We start from the raw sequence: 19,525 nt of genomic DNA, 5'->3' as shown, positions 1-19,525 counted from the left end.
TTAAGTTCATTTTCAGAACTTCCTCCCTCCTCATGGACGGCACTGTCAAATGAAGTGAACACGTAAACAGTCCACACACACACACACACACACACACACACACACACACACACACACACACACACACGTAAATACGCGGAGAAGCTCCTGCTGTGGATCCTGGTCGACTGTTGATTCATCCCCGCGGAGGGACACCTGCCGCTGCTGCAGCTTGTTTGTGTTTGCACTGAGGACAGGAGAGGGAGGGACGTGAGGATGTGGGACACAGAGGATCCTGGGAAAACGCGCCGGGCTGCTGATGGTGGATGTGAGGCCATGCTGACTCGACACAGCAGCGGATGAAGAGCAGAGCGAAGAGGGAAGAGAGACAAACACAGCAGGAGGTCACGCCCGGATCATGGAAGATCACAATAAAACAGAAATTCAGTTCGGTCGAAAATCACTTTTCATTTATTTGTGTTTTCGTGTGTGTTGTTTATTTTTTTTATCCTTTCTGTGTTATTTTAGTAGTTTTTTTTTTACATGTTTGCTTCCATTTTTTTTGCCAATTTTAATAATTTTCTCTGATTTCCTCCATTTAAAATCCACTTCTGAATTATTTAAACAAGTAAAACACTGAAAAATATACAAAACAATCCTTTTAAGTAAATGTAAATGCTGATAAGTTTTCCTTTAACACAGACATGTCCAGGCCTCATGAACTTTCCACCACATAAAAAAATGTTTAAAGATAAATTCCAAAGATTAAACAGCTCATTAACTCAGAGACTGTTTTTCCATATTATCCAAAAACTGTCATTTATGCTACTTTCATAAAATTTATCCATTTATCCAAATGTAGAATATAAAAGATAGAAACAATACAAAAAAATGACAACTACAACTGTAACACACAAGGAGCACAAACAAGCAACACACTCATGAAAAACCAGCCTTGCTTGTGTTCCAGCTGCACAGCTGCTTCAGTTCACCTGCTCCTTTCAGCTGTTTCAGTCGTTTTACTTGTTTATTTTGGAGTCACACCTCAAAATGTGCGATAACACCCTGAAACTCGGACAGAAATGTTTCTACACACAGGATGCTGTGGGGGAGCTGCAGGGGTCAGAGGTCGTACCGACACGTGGAGGAAACAGAGAGGGTCGAGGTGGAGGTGTGGAGGCTCAGCATGGGCTGCGATATCCACCAAAACACCCAGTGTTGTGAAGCAAAACACACACAAGTACTCCATCCAGAATCCCACTGAGACCTGGAGAACACACTGTGTGTGTGTGTGTGTGTGTGTGGGAGGGGTGGGGTGGGGTGGGGTTACTTAAGAAACTTGGGATTTGAATGTCGCTGATAGCATCTCTTAAGCCTCCTCTATCTCTGACAAAGCTGTTTGTTGTCCCTGGGAGTTTCTTTTCATCTCAGCTCCGTTTGGACTGTCGCCGTTCGAAGCTCCCAGCAAATTGCAGCCGGCAATGCAAATATTGTGCGAGTGGAAGAAGCCGTGAGGAATCCAGCCGCAGGAGGCCGGCGACCGTTAAATGTCTGCCCTCCTCTCCACGCTTCCTGGAGGAGAAATCAACTGCGTCTGCGTTCCTGCAGCTGATGGGAGCTCCTCAAACAGGTTCCTGAGTCCTGGTCCTGTTAGCAGGGGGACAGGGGGGGCTTCGGTCTCCATGAAGCATGAAACTCAATAAAAGTGATTACGGCAACTATTACCAAGGATTATTACTGACAAGGATCAATACTGTAAACCTTTATAAGACAGCTGTCGAAATCCTGTTGGAAAAATGTGCTTATTTCTCATCTATTTCAGAATTTAGAGCGAAAAAACTACTAAAAATCAAGAATTTTATATTTTATGTGAAAACATTGTCCCTATAATGACTCACTATTTTTAGTATTGTCTTGTATCTTGATCCATGAGGAGATAAATATGCTCACTTTCACAATTAAGGTTTCTTTTTTAAATATATTGTTATGAGAGATGCAAGGGTAACTTGCTTTCTCTGAAAATATCCCAAACTGCATCACGTTTTCTCTTTCTAAATGATGGAGTTTCTCATGAAGAGTTTGATTTGTCAGAACTGCTGGTTTACGTGGAATGTTTGAGGTTTTCAGTGTCCACAGAATCAGTCTGGATCAATAAATTAACAGAGGTGGGAGTAACTAATGACATTTACCCACATAACTGAAACAAAGCTGACTTTTCTCTCTATTCTTGTTAAGAATGAACCTACTGTTCTCATATTGAAGTACTCCATGTAATCTGAAAGCAGTGAGAACATGCTGTGTTTCAGCTGTTTAAACTGACTGATCTGCATTTAGACAATACGTTGGTTGTTTTTTTTTTTTTAATTTGATTTTAAAAGAGTAAAATCCTGCTTTTTGTCTTTTTGAGTCATTTTGTGTAACTTTTCTGCAGTAATGGCCACATGGCGGGAATATATGAGCATCCAGCTTCAGATTACATCAGGATATCCTGATCTTGGTCATAATAGATTCATTTTAACCACCAGCGGGCCCGGCCAGTTAAACAATGGGAAAAGAATCTTCAGTCCAAAAGTCACCCTTTATTAAACAATTTTTTTCTCTAAAATTACAGAATGGCAAAATTCAAAAGAGGGAATAGATTCCAGTTGCCTTTTCAGAAACAGACCTTTTATTGAAGGTTTTCAGCAAAGAAGTTAATTTTGTGGCCGCACTGGATCCTCTGAGGGCCGGGTTTGACCCGCATGCCACATGTTGGAAACCTGGGAGGCTTTAAAATCTGGTCAGCCCTAAAATGTCTCGTGGTCTTACACTAAAGCTTATCTTATCTTACAGTTGAAATACATGAGTTATTTACCTCACCTTCAGCTCTGGAAATGTGTGTTTTCATGAGAAAATTCTCTGTTTGCTGTTTTGGATGATTTCGTCTTTTCTTTCTTTAAATTGCACATTAAAAATTACCAAGAATATTTTTATCATGTTTCATTTCATGTTCAACTTTCTTTCTTTCTCTTTATTCTGTGCTTAAAGGAATTCCCTCTTTTTTAAATAGGTTTCCAAAAAATGATGGAAAAGAAGGATGAAACTGCAAAAACCAGGTAGGAAACCAGCTGAAAGTGTGAAGAAAAGTTCACCGTCCTGAATCCTAAATGAAACTTCATAAATGCAGCATTAGATACACTTTTTGTTCACGTTAGAGAGCTGTTGTAAAGACAACACCTCAGAAGCTTCAGCCTCATTTCAAATGTTCCAGCTGAATTTGATTTGGATGAAAAATCACAGAAATGGCTGACTTGACCGTAAAGGTCGCAGAATCTTGAGTGAAATGAAGCATTTTGAGGCGATAAAGCAGATAAAAATCACAGTTTAAACCCAGTTCTTCCACCTTGCTCGGCTCAGCCAATCAGCTGCTCGGACGGCGCAATTGAGCGGCCGGCCCCGCCCCCTCCTCCACCTGTAATCCAATCCGCGGCCTTGTCACAGGTAAAACCGGCCTCAATTTCTCAGCGTTGCCCCAAAAAAGCGAGAAAAGCCGACAAAACCCGTTCTCTGAGTCGGGGACAGCTTGTTTGTTGCCGCGGCCCTCATCCAGTGTCTGCGGCGGAGTGTTTCACGCTAAAGAAGACGGATCGGATTTTCAGTACCAACTAGAAAGTCCAGTTCGACCGACCGAGATGTCACAGGAGCAGGACAAGTAAGTTGTCCTGACTCTCCACTTTCCTCCCGCACGGCTCACACTCACACTATTAGCGTCTAATATTATTTTCCAGAACTTTTTTTCTCAGTGTTTTTGCTCTTTACCTGAGCTCACGCTGTCTCTCCAGCTTTCTTCCTTTTTCATATTTTAATGTCGTGAATATTTAGGCGTTAATTGAGAGATTTTTTTTTTAGATTATTATTATTTTTGCTTTTTAAATATTTTTTCAGGGATGGGTAAGTTGTGTCGGGTGATCGTATCTGCTCCTTTCCCATGCACCGAGCCTCATTTCACCTGTCAGCTTCAAGCCCGTACAGGTGGATCTCCACCTGCCGTGCGAGCCCAGGCGCCTCTTAGAATAAAAACAGTCCCGTGATGATGGAGCTGTTTGATTTAGCTTTAAGCCCTAACAGTTATGTGGATAGTCCTAATGATGTTTGTTCAGGGATACATGAGGACATCAGCTGTCAGGTTCTGCTCCTGCATGCTGAGGACTTCTGATGAGCTCCTTCACACTGTCTCCCCAAAAAAACAACAAGAAAAGAAGAGGGGTCGTTTCATGACAGTGTGCTCTCAGCGTGGGTTTTTTTGTTTTTTTTTTAATGTTTTTGAGGGCATTGACAAGGAGACTTTGGAGGGGAGTGAAACAGTACACCTGTTAGGCGTTGGCTCCACTACTAACAGACAATGTGAGCAAGTACACAGCTACCTGCTGGATTTTACTCCACGAGTGTGTCCTCGCCTGTGTGGGAGCTCTCAAATTATAGAAACACATGTACGTTCATGTAAATGTTCAGAGGGAAAAAGAAAATGTTTTTTTTTTTGTCTCGAGCCTTATTGACTTTTTCTTCTTCCTTTTTTTTTTCCACTACAAATGAAGTGTAATTGCAAACAAACACAGTCTTAACTGCTCCATTGTTTTAGTCTTGGATTCTGTTACCTGAGAGATTTATTGGGAGAAAATAGTGGATCTTATCGGGTTGCGGTTTATGAATGGCACAATCAGAGATAGGATTACTAATGATCACTTTGCTCTGACCATTGACAGGGGAAAAAAGCTGCGCTTGTTGTAGATACTCAACATGGAAACTGAGCCTGTCCGTTCACACTTTATAGCAAATTACTGTGGTTGAGGTGGAAGAAAATCAGCGAGGTGGATTTGGTGACTGAAGATATGTGAGGGGGGGGGGGGTAGTGTGAGAAGAAAATCTCTCATTTTAGACAGAATTCTGTTAGTTTCAGTCTGAAGGTGGGTCAATTCTGTGAAAAAAAGACAAGTCTGTCAACAAAAGAGAGTGAAATCTTTGTGTATTCTGGCTTCTTTATTGGCGTTCTCCTCTGATTCAACACCCTGTGTTGTCACCACAAGCTCCCAGGTATTTACACATAAAGTCTGATCAGATGACATGGCGAAGGGAAGGGAGATCATCCATCACCCAGGAGCAACGTCAACAAGTAAATGAAGTGGAAAAGGTTCCAGGAGCGTCAGCCGTGAGGAGCTGATGTTCTGCTGGACCGAAGTCCAGCGCAGCGGTAACGACTCTCCAAGTCTCACAAAATGGCCGAAGAAGAAGGAGGAGGAGGGGAAAGGCGGCGTCTGCGCATCACACCTCGTGATTCTTCCCCTCTCATAAATAACAGCGGCCTGGCACGGCGAGCGGCGCAGGAATGCTGCCGGGGCGGCCACGTCATGGGCGGCGAGCTCCCGGACCAATGAGGGATCCCCGGAGCGGAGCCGTCGCACCGGACCAGCCTGCAGAGCGTCTTTCTGGAGACGCCGCCGCGGTTCGGTGGCTGAGATTTGTTGCACAATCATTGAAAAGCCTGAACAACAGGTCCTGCAGATAAAGAGCATCTCCACGGCTGAACTCTCCCTCCTGCAACCGGTTCGCCCGTTGGCGCCACCGCCGCCGTGATTTTTAGGTCAGGAGCTGAGTGTCTTCAGCAGTGACTGTGGACCTGAGGGTTTTTGACCATTTCTTAAAGCTCCAAACACACACACACTCATCCTTCTCAGCTGTTAAACGGTCCTTCCATCATTCCATGGTTCTCCCTGTTCAGGCGCTGAAGTGGAACACGGACTTCCTGCTGGTCATTAACCGGTGGCGTCCTCGTCTCTCTTTTTTGCAGCAAGCGCGCCGTCCTGGTTCTTCAGAACGAGGCCGGCTACGGCGGCCAGCGTCGCTCCTTCACCACGGAGGATGAGGCCTGGAAGACGTTCCTGGAGAACCCGCTGACGGCCGCCACCAAGGCCATGATGAGCATCAACGGGGACGAGGACAGCGCCGCGGCGCTCGGCCTGCTCTACGACTACTACAAGGTAAGAGACCAGCGTGTGTGTGTGTGTGTGTGTGTGTGTGTGTGTGGCCGAGCGTCTGCCGTGTAAGCGATCCGGCCGGGATGACCCGGGCTGCTGGATGTGATGTGGTCACGCGCTCAGCGGCTGTGTTTACCCTCGCATACAGGTGCCCCGGGAGAAGAGAACAATAAACCAGCCCAAGACAGACGCTCTGGTCTCTGATGTGGATCCCAACAAAAGGTAAACGGCAGCTTCTCCTAATAGCACCCCCCCCCCCCCTCCCCCACCACCACCCCCCCTTTTTAAAAAATGAAAGCACGGCAGAAAAGAATGGAGAGATTCAAGCTCTCCTCCTTTTTCTGAAATTTAAATCCTATATGAGAACTGTCCACTCCTCTTTGCTCGCAGCAGAGAAAGGTTTCAGGTACTCATGTAAAACAAAAATGATGTGAAGAGCGTAAACCTCGGAGAGCTTCGGCTTCTCGGCACTCAGTTTTGACGGTTGGTGATGGTTTCCACGGCGCTGACGTGAGGCCTGGCGGTCGGTGTGTGTTATGTACCGTCTCTCTGCCCGTCGCAGACACCAGATCCAGGCCGGACACTCCATCGGTCCGCTCAAGGAAGGCGTCATGGAGAACCGGATCCAGGTCCCAAAGGCGCCCTTCAACATCCTGCAGCTGGCCCAGGACAAGAGGGGCCACTTCCCGTCCCCGGGTACGCCCCCCCCTCGCCGCTCTGACCGCCGTCGGTCCTCGGGTGTCGGTGAATCACGTGAGTCTCTGTATCCGCAGACACCACCGTCACCGTCTCCATCGCCGCCGTGCCCAGCTACCCGCTGGTGAAGACGGAGGTGCCGGCCCACGGCTTCTCCGTCACCGTGCCCAACAACTGCATCGAGCCGGACGGACACGTGGGCGTCTTCGACCGGCAGCTGGCGCACGGCGCCGTCCAGTTCAGCCCCGGCGCCCAGTCCCGCACGCCGCCCGACTCCACCTTCTCCGAGAGCTTCAAGGACAGTTCCCAGGAGGTGAGGGTTCCCATCCCTGCCCTCCCCCTCCTCCGCTCGCCGCTCCGCCACACAATGGGACTTTCACCCGATCCCACGGAGCCGGCGGTGGGCTCAGGCTTCCCCGGTTTTATTTGAACACGCCAAAACAGTGGCCGGCGTGTTATTATGCCATTGTCCCTCCAACACAATAAAGTGCTGTACTTTCCTCCTACAATAGCCCCAGCCTTTTCTCTCTGCTTCTCTCTTTTCTAACCTGGAGGGGAATTACCTCCGAAACCCAACAGCACCCGGGACGGACGTGTTCAGGGTCATCATGGGAAAGGAGTGATTCTGAAGTGAAACATCTTCCCAACCTTTAATAAATCAAACATCTGTAATGCCTCTCTGTCCGCTGCAGGTGTTTTCCTTCCCGGGAGATCTCCAGTTACGCATGGCCACCATGACGCCCGAGGACTACACTCAGTTTGACACCATCCCGGGGTAAGTCCCGCCGCCGCCGCCACGCCGCCATTCAGCTCCCGACAGAAAGGCTCCATTCATGTGGGTCACAGGGGAGACACCGGACGCTCGCCCGTCCACGTGGACGGCCGCGGGCGCCGCCCGGTCCCGCTCGGCGCCTCTTGTTATCGCTCGTCTTCCCGCCAAAAAGCAGGGTCTGTTCTGATCTCCACCTCTCGCTGCTTCAGGAACAACTTCGAGTACACTCTGGAGGCGTCCAAGTCTCTGCGCCAGAAGACCGGCGACGGGACCATGACGTACCTCAACAAGGGCCAGTTCTACCCCATCACCCTCCGAGAGGTGGACAACAAGGGTCAGCAGCAGGCCATCACCAAAGTCAGGGTGAGAGGAGACACCACGGCTCCATCTTCATCTCATTAGACCGGTTTATATGCAGTAGAAATAGAAACAACTCTCATTTTACCCTGTAAAAGTTTGTTTTTTTTTATCTTCCATACTTATTAATCTCGGTTTGCGTGGTGTTCCTGTTTGTGTGCGATCAGAGTGTGGTGATGGTGGTGTTCGGAGAGGAGAAGTGCCGAGACGACCAGCTGAAGCACTGGAAGTACTGGCACTCCAGGCAGCACACGGCCAAGCAGCGGTGCCTCGACATCGGTGCGCTCCTCAGACTTTAACCCCACGCAGAAGTGAAAAAGACGCTTTCAGCCTGACTTTATGTGCTTTCATCAGATGTACTTTCTTAGTTTATAGGTCATGACTGTTGAAATAATGACAAAACAATTAACCTTTCAGTGATATTCCAACTTGGAAGAGGCACCTGTGTACAAATATATATATTTTTTCAGTACCTATAAAATAATTTTCATTGTCCCTTGATGGATTTGGTAGTGTTCTTATGTTATAATAATGTATCTCTCTTTTTACTAGCTCAGCTGTGCATTAATCTCACTTTTATTGGGTGTTTGGATGTTATATACATGATAATATGGATAAATAAAGAAAATATTGGCATAAAAACACATCGACACATATAGAGGACATTTGTAGAGGTGTAGTTATGGAAACTTTAAGAAAAGAAGATCAGGCTGAGTGGAGAAATGAAGGAAGTGGAGTTTTGACCTGGAACAGGAAGATTTCTCCATCTGTTGAAGTTCTGATGGTGAAACGTCGCAGGAGGAAGTTCGTTTGTTCAGATTGTGTTTTATTTCTCACAGTAATGCGGCACAAAGAAATCAAAGCATGTGTTTTTGTGACTTTCACTGATTTTGTTCTGCAGTCGACAGACTCCACTGTCTTTTAATCCTCCACCATTTTTAAACCTTACTGATCGTGACGCTGTCTTCCTGTGCAGCCGACTACAAGGAGAGCTTCAACACCATCGGAAACATCGAGGAGATTTCCTACAACGCCATTTCCTTCACCTGGGACACCAACGAGGAGGCCAAGGTCAGAACACATGAGGAGATCAGATGAGGACACAGTTCACCTCTTAAAACACACTTTTCACACCGTTTGTTATAAATATCATGTTTTATCTTCTCTTATTCTGATTAATCTCTAAAACATTTCCACTGATCTCAGTTCAGATCAAAACAGATTTATTTTTATCAGGGTTTTGCCTGTGAAATGAAGGTTATTCTCCGGTTTACTGCAGCTGTTGCGCGTCACTCTGTCTGCGTTGGTCGTTTTCAGACTGAATGTATGGAGGTCAGAGGTCACGCTTCAGCGATAAGTCTGATGATTAGTTCGCAACGTCGTGGGTTTTGACTCACTTCCTCCTCTTATACTGCTGATACGAGCCCTGAACCTTCACACCAACACCGTTAAGCCAGAAACAGCCCGTCTGTGTGTTCAGTGTGTGTGTGTTCAGAGTGTGTGTGTCATGTTTTCCCCAGGATGAAGGAACAACTGTCTTCTGTTATCCTCACCCGGTGTGTTCAGTGACCTAATCGAAGAGGGAGGATGCTGTGTGTGTGTGTGTTCGTGTGTGTGTGTGTGTGTGCTCCTGACCGGTCCAACCTGCCTCGTCTTTCTCCCCATTGTGATGCTGCATGCTGAGTTATTTCTCAGAGAAACAAAGGGTGGCGGAATGAGGAAGCTCGGCAGGGGGCGAGGCGGGGCGGCGGGAGCTGGTTGAACGGGTAGGAGGGGTGTGAGGTGTGAGGAAGGAGCCTCCGCCCTCCCCTCCCCTCCCCTCCCCTCCCCTCTGCGTGGCGACGGCCCGGCGCTGCAGCCCCGCCGCTCTGCAGGCCACGCTTTACATAAATAAAGCGGCTCCAGGATGTGGGTCTAACGGTCTCATGACTCCAGGCCTTCAGAGGATCTTCATCCTTGTGTGTCTTGGTTCCTCCGCCTCCGTCGCCGCCTCCCCCTCCGTTGCCGCCGCCGCCGCCCCGTGACGCTGTTTGAGCAGCATCACCCGGCCGAGGCGTTGAGTCACAGCAGGACGTTTCAGCCCAGGTCGCTGAGCGACGTGTTCGCCGTTTGATATCATGCTCCGGGATTATCAGTGTTAAGATGAAAGCTACCGGTGTGTGTGTGAGCTGCATGTGAGTGCCTACTGTATGGTTCAGGTGTGTGTGTGTGTGTGTTTTGCCCTGGGGGGTGATTGCAGAGCTGCATGTGTGTGTTAATAGTGTGTTTACTGAAGGCTGGCCCTCCTTTATGCAGGCGGTTTATTTGAGCCGTCTCAGCAGCCTGGATGTGGAAAGTTGTTTTTTTTTTCTTTTTTTTTTTTTTTTGCCGTTTTGTGTTTGATTTCTCTCTTTCTGTGTTTGTGTCGCACCTTTACATTTTCAGCTGTTTTCCCAGCTTCAGTCTGAACGATCCTCCTCTCTGGAACGGTTCTCTAACATGTGTTCAAACTGACAGGCACGTCGTTTTGTAATCCTCAGTCCCTGTCGGTGTTCACGGCTCTATTACACTCACAAATATGAAATATGATCTGAATAACACAGACGGCATCTATTCTGCTGCCAAACTGCTGCTCTTTAGAGGAAATAAGAGCAGGAAAAATACCTCTCATGTAGCTCGTTACAGTTTGTTAGGCTACTGTTTATCAGTTCATGGTCATAAATTAAATAAGATCAAGAGAAAAGTCATGTCTTGAAAGTGGAAGCTACTCAGAATATTATTCTACATATTTTATTGTCCTGTAAGATTTGAAAAAAAGGTAATATTTTTCTTTTTCTATTACAGAAGATTAATTTCTCACCATCTTTTCATCTCAGGAGTTACTTTTGTAGCTGTAGAGATGTATTACTTCTGAGAGGTATTCTCATTTATATCCATACAGACACTCTTTGAACATATTGAAATTGTTCATTAAATTTAAAGTATCATTTGATTATCATGTTGGAACTGAAACAAATGTTTTTAAATTGAAATATGACGATTATCTTCCCCTAAAGGATAGATATTTATAATAAATGGAGTAAGTAAAAACATTGTGTACTGCAAAAACTCAATATTTTACCAGGTTCATTAGTCTTGTTTTCAGTCAAAATGTCTCATTTCACTTGAACAATTTAAGAAAGAGAGGCTTATTTCTTGATTTAAAATTGTTATATCAAGATCTCTTTTTAAGATTAAATGTACTTGCTGCACGGACAGAAAATTTCACTAGTTTTAAGAGAAAGGTTCTTAAACTTAGTATTGATACCTTATATTATACCTTATAGTATATACTACTGTTTTATGCAGTGTGGTTGTCTCGTAAAAGATTGAACAACGGAAGTAATCTTTATTTTTTATCATCTATTGTTCCAGTTGTTGTTGTGTTTTTCACTCAAGAAATGTGTCCTGAGAAGCGGCTCCTCTCATAATATAAACTGAGTTTTCTGCTGTCAGTTGCTGACCTGTCAGATCTTTATCTACCAGATGTGTTCAGATTCTCCTCAGCCATGCTTGTGGTGTTGTGTGGTGTTGTGTTGTGTTGTGTTGTGTTGTGTTGTGTGGTGTTGTGTGGTGTTGTGTTGACACAGTGAGGAGCTGTTTGCGCCTTCAACCGCCTTCCAGTCAGGGTGTGATTGCTGAGCTCCACCAGAAGAGGGCAGCACAGAACAGGAGTCCGAACACTGACTGATGACTTTGACTGTCAGACTCTGGTTTAAAGTTGCTGGTGTGATTCCCTGTGCCTTGCTCTGTCCCCTGCGCAGATCTTCATCTCGGTCAACTGCCTGAGCACCGACTTCTCCTCCCAGAAGGGGGTGAAGGGTCTCCCCCTCAACCTGCAGATCGACACGTACAGCTACAACAACCGCAGCAACAAGCCCATCCACCGGGCCTACTGCCAGATCAAGGTCTTCTGCGACAAGGGGGCCGAGAGGAAGATCCGGGACGAGGAGAGGAAGCAGTCCCGCAGGAAAGGGAAGGTCGCCGACCTCGGCGCGGGCATGCCATGTAAGGCCGCCGGGCGCCGTGCGGTTTACACTCATTTAGTGCCGTTTGCACAAACAGAGGATCAGTGAAGCCTCAGCAGAGCCCAGATGTTTCTGGGAGCTCTTCGGGCCTGTCGGTGTTGTTTACAGCCTGCTGTGCTGCTCAGTGATGATCTGCTGTCTTCACCTCTGATTTCTGTTTCCCTCTCAGTCGGAGATTCCAAACTGCCCATGCTTCAGAAACGCAACGACACCACCGTCTTCAAGATGATGACGGACCTGGAGACGCAGCCGGTGCTGTTCATCCCCGACATCCACTTCTCCACCTTCCAGCGTCACGTGAGTGCCAGAGACACACGCCCACCGCCGCCGCCGCCGCCGCCCTCCCCGGTGGTCCATAAACAGCCAGGCTGGTGGCCTCCGCCCACCGGTCCGCCCGCCGGGTCGCGGTGACCTGGCTGCCGGGGAGTTGGCAGGAACACCCAGTGCTGCTCGGCGGCTCTGATAGCCGTCCCTGCATTCTGCCGGCTGACGTTCAGACTGCTTACTCACACGATGAATCATTTACAAAGTGCCTCTAAACAAACGGGGCGCTGCAGAACGTACCTGCACAAACACTCTTATCGCTTTCCCGGCAGATATATTTAGTCGCGGGCAGCCGAGCGCAGCGCTCTGCCAGGTTTCGCTGCTGCTGGATGTAGAAGGAGAACAGAGACGTTTGCAGATGCATGAATCCCGTCACGTTTTTATCATCTGGAGCCGCACCGACGCCTCCTCGCTGCCTGGACTCTGAGCTCTGCCTCCTCCGGCTGAACACGTCACCTGACACACACACACACACACACACACATAAGTGTGTTAGACACCGAATCAGGCTCTTTTCAAGCGTGTTCATTTAAATCTTCCTCCTGTGTGGAGAAAGCTGTGTCCATTGAGAGTTCTGCGGCGTGAGCCGGGCCGGCCCCCTGCCGGCGGCGCCCCCCCGCCAGCAGACAGGAACCCTCCGCTACCAGCAGAGGCAACAGGAGGGTTATTTTTGGCAGTTCCAGTAACATTGAACCTGGCTGAACTCCCCGAGGCTGTGCTATCAGTTCCTGATAAACCGAGGGTTTACTGACTTTTCTCTCAGAATAGAATCCTATAAACGGCAAAGGTGGCGATCGATACCGCTGCAGAGCAAACGGTTCACGAAACGTCAGCTTTCCAAGAATAAGAACCAGCGTTTCATTCGTCAGTGATTAACCGAATTGATTCATACCTCCCCAAAAAAACCCACCATGAACGTATCCGCTGGTCTCAGCCTCAATGAACGACTCCATTTGAGGTCAATTCGTGAATACATGACCTTTTCAAAAGGTTTATAGATTTGTTTAGAAAACTAGATAAATGAGACAATCCTGGTTGGATTTATTGATTTGTTAAAAAAAAAAAAAAAAAAACCCAGCAGAAGAAATGATTAGAACTTCCTATTCAGAGAAAGCCTTGTGAAACTTCCACTTGGTTGTTGACTTTGACTCTATTGATTGCACTGAAAGTGATCTTTTTTGAGTTTTTAAGAGCAGTAGAAACTAAATCTTTTCCTATGCAAGCATTAAAAAAGAAACGCTCAGCGTCTCTGAATCTGTCGATGCACAGAGAAGATCAAGCACTAATGAATCACACTGAGCAGATGTTAAAGTGGACTTTGACTGTGTAAACGCCGGCTTGTTGACATTTCTCCTCTGTATTATTTGCAGCCCTTCACGGCAGAGGAAGGCGAGGACAGGTGAGTTCACCGAGGCGTCGGTTTCACACTCGCTTTATGGCCGTTCTGAACTGACACGACCTTTGGCTCCTTCCCTGAAGCAGCCGTGCAGCGCTGCATGTGCTGCTTCTAGGAAATGCCTGTGGGCTGCCTGTGTGTGTGTGTGTTGTGCTTTGTTGTGTATTAGCTGGCTGTCAGGACTATTTAAGCTGTGTTTTTATGTGTGTGTGTGTGTGTGTGTGTGTGTGTGTGTGTTTCCACTGCAGCTCGGGCATGAAGAGATTACCCTTCAGTGATGATGAGTTTGGCCCGCCCCCAAACAAGATGGCAAGACCGGAGGAGCCAAAGAAAGGTGTGTGTGTGTGTGTGTGTGTGTACGTGTGTGTACGTGCTCTGAAGTACCGTTGAAACTCATGTTCTGATCTGAGGAGTGTGTGTGTGTGTGTGTGTGTGTGTGTGTGTGTGTGTGTGTGTGTGTGTGTGTGTGTGTGTGTGTGTGGCTCCTCTCTGGGCTGAGTTTGTGTGCTCATGCACGTGCATGTTTGTGGTTGTTGTGGTCCGCCTCGGAAACTCTACACACACACACACTCACACTCATACACACTCCCTCTCAGGGCCATGTGATTATTCCAGGTCTTTCAAAACACACACACGTGCCCGAGGCCTCCACTGACCCCTCAGAATCCCACCGATCGCTCCGTGCACAAACACTCACAAACAAGCCGGCGCCCTTTAGCCCACATCCTGCTCAGGCGTCCGGCTAGCTTTTCCCCCGCCATGTTTGTGTCTTACGAACATTTAAATGCTCGGCACGCTGCGGCTTTTTTCCAGATTTTGGGAGCGCTGAAGCGGCTCGTGCACGGAAACATGTGCAGAGGGAATCTGAAACGGGCCGCGAGCGCCGGCAGTTTGTTTGGGAGCCGCCCACACAGATCGTTTGAACCTCGTCAGGTAGCATTCCGGAACAATTAGCACACCGCGGCGAGGTGTCGGGGGTCATGAAGCCCTGCTTCCTCCTTCACAGGGCGGCCATAGACTCTGCGCTTTTGTTTTGGCTCTCGTGTTCAGACAGAGCTTCTCCCAGTTGTCGCCATTTCTGATTAGTTTTCCAGACTTCCTGCTGTTTTTCACACCATAAGATATAATATTACTTGACATTCATAACTTCTTGAGTCAGTCAGAGGATTTTCTGTTAGTTTTTTCTCGCTGAAGCAGGAACCTGTCTGACGGTTCCCCTGTCATTCAGCTCCAGTCCGTATGAAGCAGTGGATAAAGACAGTGGACGTCTGTAGATGGAGGAGCAGGCGATAGCTGCCACATCTCAGCACGTCAGCGGTGACAGGTTGGAGAACAACACAGCGGCGTGTTTCATTCTGAGTGAATGAGCGGTGGGCGTATCCTCTGCCCGCCGCTCATCTCTGGGCCTCGTGCCACGTCCGCGGGTTTGGATCGGCGCCCGCGCGCTGAGGCAAAAAGAAACGCAGCTTGCAGTTTTGCGAAGTATAGCTGCAGCTTTCCTGCCCGGTAAACCACGGAAGCGAAGCCTCACGTCTCCACACCCGCACCGGCCTGGGTCTGACGTAAACGCCGCTCTCCGTGACGGCCGCTGATGCTCTGACGCCCGCCCGCCCGCCCGCCTCCTCACTGTCTCCTCTCCCCACACAGTCCTGCTGTACGTGCGCAAAGAGACCGAGGAGGTGTTCGATGCCCTCATGCTGAAGAATCCCACGCTGAAAGGCCTGGTGGAGGCTGTAAGTCCTGCTCACTTCACTGTTCTGACGCCCCAAACGGGACTGCGGGAATATGAAGAAATGTTGTACTGGGGGGAGGGGGCGGGAGGAGGTGGTTTTCTGGGGTTCATCAGGTGCGAGATCCATACGCAGCAGTTTCTGAGAAGAGTGGAGGGAGAGACGGGGAACGACAGATTAGACACGCTCTTTATGTTCTGAGAGGAATCCAACACTGATTTGTCGCTTTCTCCTCCGTCAGATCTCAGAGAAGTACGAGCTGCCTCTGGAGAAGGTGGGGAAGGTCTATAAGAAGTGCAAGAAAGGGTGAGCGTCACTCAGTACCCTGGATCATCTTCATCTCCCCCTCCTCTTCCTCCTCCATGCTCGTTTAGTTTCCGTCCAGAGTGAGGCTGGTCAGGATGAAACTGGTGAAACTTTGAGCTAATTAACCGATCATCAGTCAAGCTGGCAGCAGCATCGGCCAATCAGGAGCTTTGATCTCACACACACACACTCACACACACATCACTGTTCTCAGAAAACTGGAGGCGAGGTAAACAATGTGGTGATTACATCTGCATATTTGAAGCAATTAAACTGATCAAATTGATTTTCTTCCAGCAGACCTCTGGATGTTTCGGTGTTTAAAGACACTTCTTGGAGCATGTAGCAACACCTCTGTTTCTTTCTGTGACTTACTGAACTCATCTCCATCTAATCGAGCCATTTTTTTTTGATTTTACTGATGAAAGAACCAACCATTTGTCACATAAAGCTTTAAACGGGGATCAGTCGGCGGTGGTGTGACGGCGTCTCCTCTGTGTCTGCAGGATTCTGGTCCACATGGACGACAACATCATCAAGCACTACTCCAACGAGGACACCTTCCAGATCAGCATGGAGGAGCTGGGCGGCATGTACAAACTGACGCTGACGGAGATCTGACGGGCGGCGGCGGCGGCGGCAGCGGCCCGGGCCCGGGGGCGGAGCAGCGGTCCGGCCGTCAGGTTTACACTTCTGGCTTTGCGGCGATTGCGGGACTTGATCTGGAGCTTGGATGGTTTTGTCTCTGTGTTGCGTTCGTGTCGGCCAGAAGTCCTTCAGGCGGTATTTAAAAGCCATAGCTCTTATTAGACGTAGCCATGTAAGTTATACATTTTCAACAATGTTTGATTGTTACACTTAAGGTTTTTTTTTTTATTGTTTTGTGAGAAAACGAGCTGCAGCTCAGCTATTTGCCAGATTCCAGACATGCAGAGTAATTTACAGAGCTGCTTTACCTCATGATATGTAAGCAGCAGACCAGCTGGTCGGCCTCTTCCTGCAGCCACAGCACTGATTGCAGTCCATGACGTCGGGTATCGGCACGGCGGCGAGTGCCGACGGAGCCGCCGCGGTTCAGTGTATTAATACTAAAACAAGATGTCAGTATTTAGTGTTAAAATAACTTTCCTCAGTCGTCACATTAATAGGGTAGAAAGCTGTAAATATATATTTTTTACTTCTAGCACTAAAAGGCTAAAAGATTTTTGTGAATGACATGGATTAAAAAGAATATTTTACTTCAGATCAATGTTAAAAACGGCCTGTTAGTATTATATAGTGGTTTCTATATAGTTACTAAATCTTGCTGGAGTCCCTCCCCGCCGGGGAGCAGTTGGCGAGCGTGGCTGAAGAGGTGGATGAGTATCTAGTGCTGTCTGCGCAGGCTGTCCTGGAAGTGCAATATGAGACGTAGTTTCAGACACATTCAGAAAACCACGCTCCCTCTCCATCTCGGCTGCAGTGGAGGACACACGACCACTGCTTTTCCAACCTGCGGCCATCGTTGTATATAAGGGGGGCTGTTTTATCCCTGTTTTCTATCTCTGTGTATATATTTATTAAGAGAGTGGATGTGGGTTATTGCCTTTGTGTTTTTTAACAATATATAACCAAATTTCTATTAATCCGAATAATATAATGTGCCTTTCTTTTTTTTTATATGAAGTTACTATAAGACTCCATGTCAGGGGACAGAACGTCTGAATGTGTTTAAGCCATGTTGCTTTCTGTTTTTGGAAGATGTTGGACGCACAAAGTGCCCAATAAAAAGCTCTCTCTCAGCCGCCGTCTTGTTTATTTTCACGCCGACTTGCAGTTTTTACTTGAGGAGCTTGTTTCATCTCAGGCCACTGCGGCATGATGGGACACACACACACTCGTGTCAGTTTCGCTGCAGGTCAGGAGCATTAATCTTTCATTGGATCCCAGAACTGGGCTCCGTGCTGCAGCTCCGCGCGGCGCTGGGAACGTGTCGGCGGCCGGAGAGCTGATCTGATCTGCGGACAGAGATTCCCGGCGTCTGACCGCAGGAACAGATGTCGAGGCGTCGGCTCTCACCCTGCGGCGGCGAAGCAGCTCTGTCCCGGACACAGATACCCGGGAGCAACGGGACTCTCGTTTTTTTTAAATACATTTAACAAACAACTCTGATATTCGTGGATCTGGATGCTTTTTATCTGGCTCCACTTGGACGGCTGCAGCGCCGGTTATCAAGTCGTATCTGAACTCGGTGTTGTGAAAGTTCACGTTTAGACGAGCTGCACACAATCGATCACACTCAAGGACGAATTGGACACCTTTACGTGATTTGTCTTCAAATCAAATTCACCTGGAGCCACAGAACACTTTGACCCTCGAAAATGAGGCCAGCATACAGAAGCTGTTTCTCATGTGTCATTTATCAATCAAATCAAACAAGAAATGACTCTGGTTTGTACATAAAACAAAGATCAGGTAAATTGCAGGCGTGGTTTTCTGGCAGCCACTGGTTTTGTGTTTTTACAGCCACACTCCGGCTCTGTTTGCTCTCTGTAGGCGTGTTGAGAAGCAGCGTTTACATTTACGACTGTCCCTTCGGTTCCATGGAGCTTGTTTCCTGCTCCAACACACCCAGTCCGCTGAGCAGGCCTGCCGTCTGACCGCCTGACGGTTGAGTAACCTCCGGCGACCCCTGACCAACATCCTATGGAAATATTAATTGGGCTTTACTTGCATAATGCAGCCTGAGCTGTGTCGCATTCACACGCTGTCTCGTCACACGGCGTCGGCGACAGCTGCCGGGCGAGGCCCTGGAATACCTCTGTGATCTGACCGGGCTCCCGGCGCCTTGCTCAAGGACACTCCGACACATGGAGCGGGTGACATGAGGTCCCGGGCCGCCCGTGTTGGGATTGGAGGCCGTCCAGCTCCGCCGCCTGAGCCCTGAGCGCCGTGGCCACGCATCGGGCCGCCGGCCCAGCGGGAGGGGCCAGGAGCGCTGGCAGCGCCGAGGCCGGGACACGCGGGGACGGCGTGGGACACTTCGTCAAGTTACACTTTAACCAGCTGGCCTGCAGCCTGCACTCCTTCCATCGCTTCCATCATTCGCACCAGCCCAACCAGGGATGTCCAACCTGCGGCTCTGCAGCCACACGTGGCCCTGCAGCTCCTCTGCAGCGGCTGCAGGACGCTCTCACAATATGAAACACAAATCAACGCTTTGTTCTCACTTTCTTTCTTTATTTGCTTCCAGTGAACTGATCTCCAGACTAAAACGCCGTTAAGTACATGAATAAAACTGTCAGGTCAGCTGAAAATGTTCACAATGGAAAAAATAGTAATAACCACTCAAAAGTTATAAAGGAAAAATTGGTGAAAATACTTTTATTAGAATTGCTTGAGTAGATTTTTGGGGAAGAGAAAAAAATGAAGTAAAAGAAAGACATGAAAAATTGAGGAAAATGAACAAACGTTAAAAAAGAAGTAAAAAGAAAAAAATGCGAGAAAGGAGAGATTGAGAGAAATAAAGACAGAAAAACAGAAAAAGGAAAAGGAAGGAAAATAAATTTAAAAGAAGAAGAAAGATGAAATGATTAGAAAAAGAAAGATAAAATGATAAGTAAACACAGATCGGTTAAAATCGATTGGCAAACGAGGCTAAATGCATCAAATGAATAAAGATGGAAAATCCAAGAGAATGGAGTGTTTAAAATGTCCAAAAAACCTAAAAATGTACTAAAATACATCAATTGTAAATTGTACCTGTGACACTTCACACACACACACACACACACACACACACACACACACACACACACACACACACACACGTTGCTGGACTCTTACATCATGTCATGAAAAAGCTGTGAAACTCCTGGTTCATGACGCAGCTGTCAGTTCAACAGTTTTAGACCTGTATTCTGAGTACT

General features: G+C 47.8%; 1 protein-coding gene across 1 annotated transcript; it reads left to right on the top strand.

Moving 5' to 3' along the window:
- Window positions 1–3,507: 3,507 nt before the first annotated feature.
- Window positions 3,508–17,401, top strand: grhl1 (grainyhead-like transcription factor 1). Its single transcript, XM_030116876.1, has 16 exons — window positions 3,508–3,670; window positions 5,804–5,993; window positions 6,139–6,212; window positions 6,553–6,686; window positions 6,764–6,999; window positions 7,379–7,461; window positions 7,668–7,821; window positions 7,983–8,094; window positions 8,792–8,886; window positions 11,598–11,841; window positions 12,031–12,158; window positions 13,556–13,584; window positions 13,830–13,915; window positions 15,229–15,314; window positions 15,553–15,617; window positions 16,124–17,401. The coding sequence occupies exons 1-16, from the start codon at window positions 3,651–3,653 to the stop codon at window positions 16,236–16,238; spliced, it is 1,851 nt and encodes a 616-aa protein (XP_029972736.1). The 5' UTR covers window positions 3,508–3,650; the 3' UTR covers window positions 16,239–17,401.
- Window positions 17,402–19,525: the final 2,124 nt, after the last annotated feature.

This window comes from Salarias fasciatus, chromosome 19 (assembly GCF_902148845.1).
Source record: "Salarias fasciatus chromosome 19, fSalaFa1.1, whole genome shotgun sequence".
Taxonomy (NCBI): domain Eukaryota; kingdom Metazoa; phylum Chordata; class Actinopteri; order Blenniiformes; family Blenniidae; genus Salarias; species Salarias fasciatus.
This window is presented reverse-complemented; position numbering and strand designations above follow the sequence as displayed.

Bases quoted from the DNA above. Each gene is read 5' to 3' on its own strand.
- grhl1 (XM_030116876.1), top strand. From the start codon at position 3,651: ATGTCACAGGAGCAGGACAA. The intron at 7,000-7,378 runs GTGAGGGTTCCC...TGTCCGCTGCAG, and splicing joins TCAAGGACAGTTCCCAGGAG to GTGTTTTCCTTCCCGGGAGA. The intron at 13,585-13,829 runs GTGAGTTCACCG...TTTCCACTGCAG, and splicing joins GCAGAGGAAGGCGAGGACAG to CTCGGGCATGAAGAGATTAC.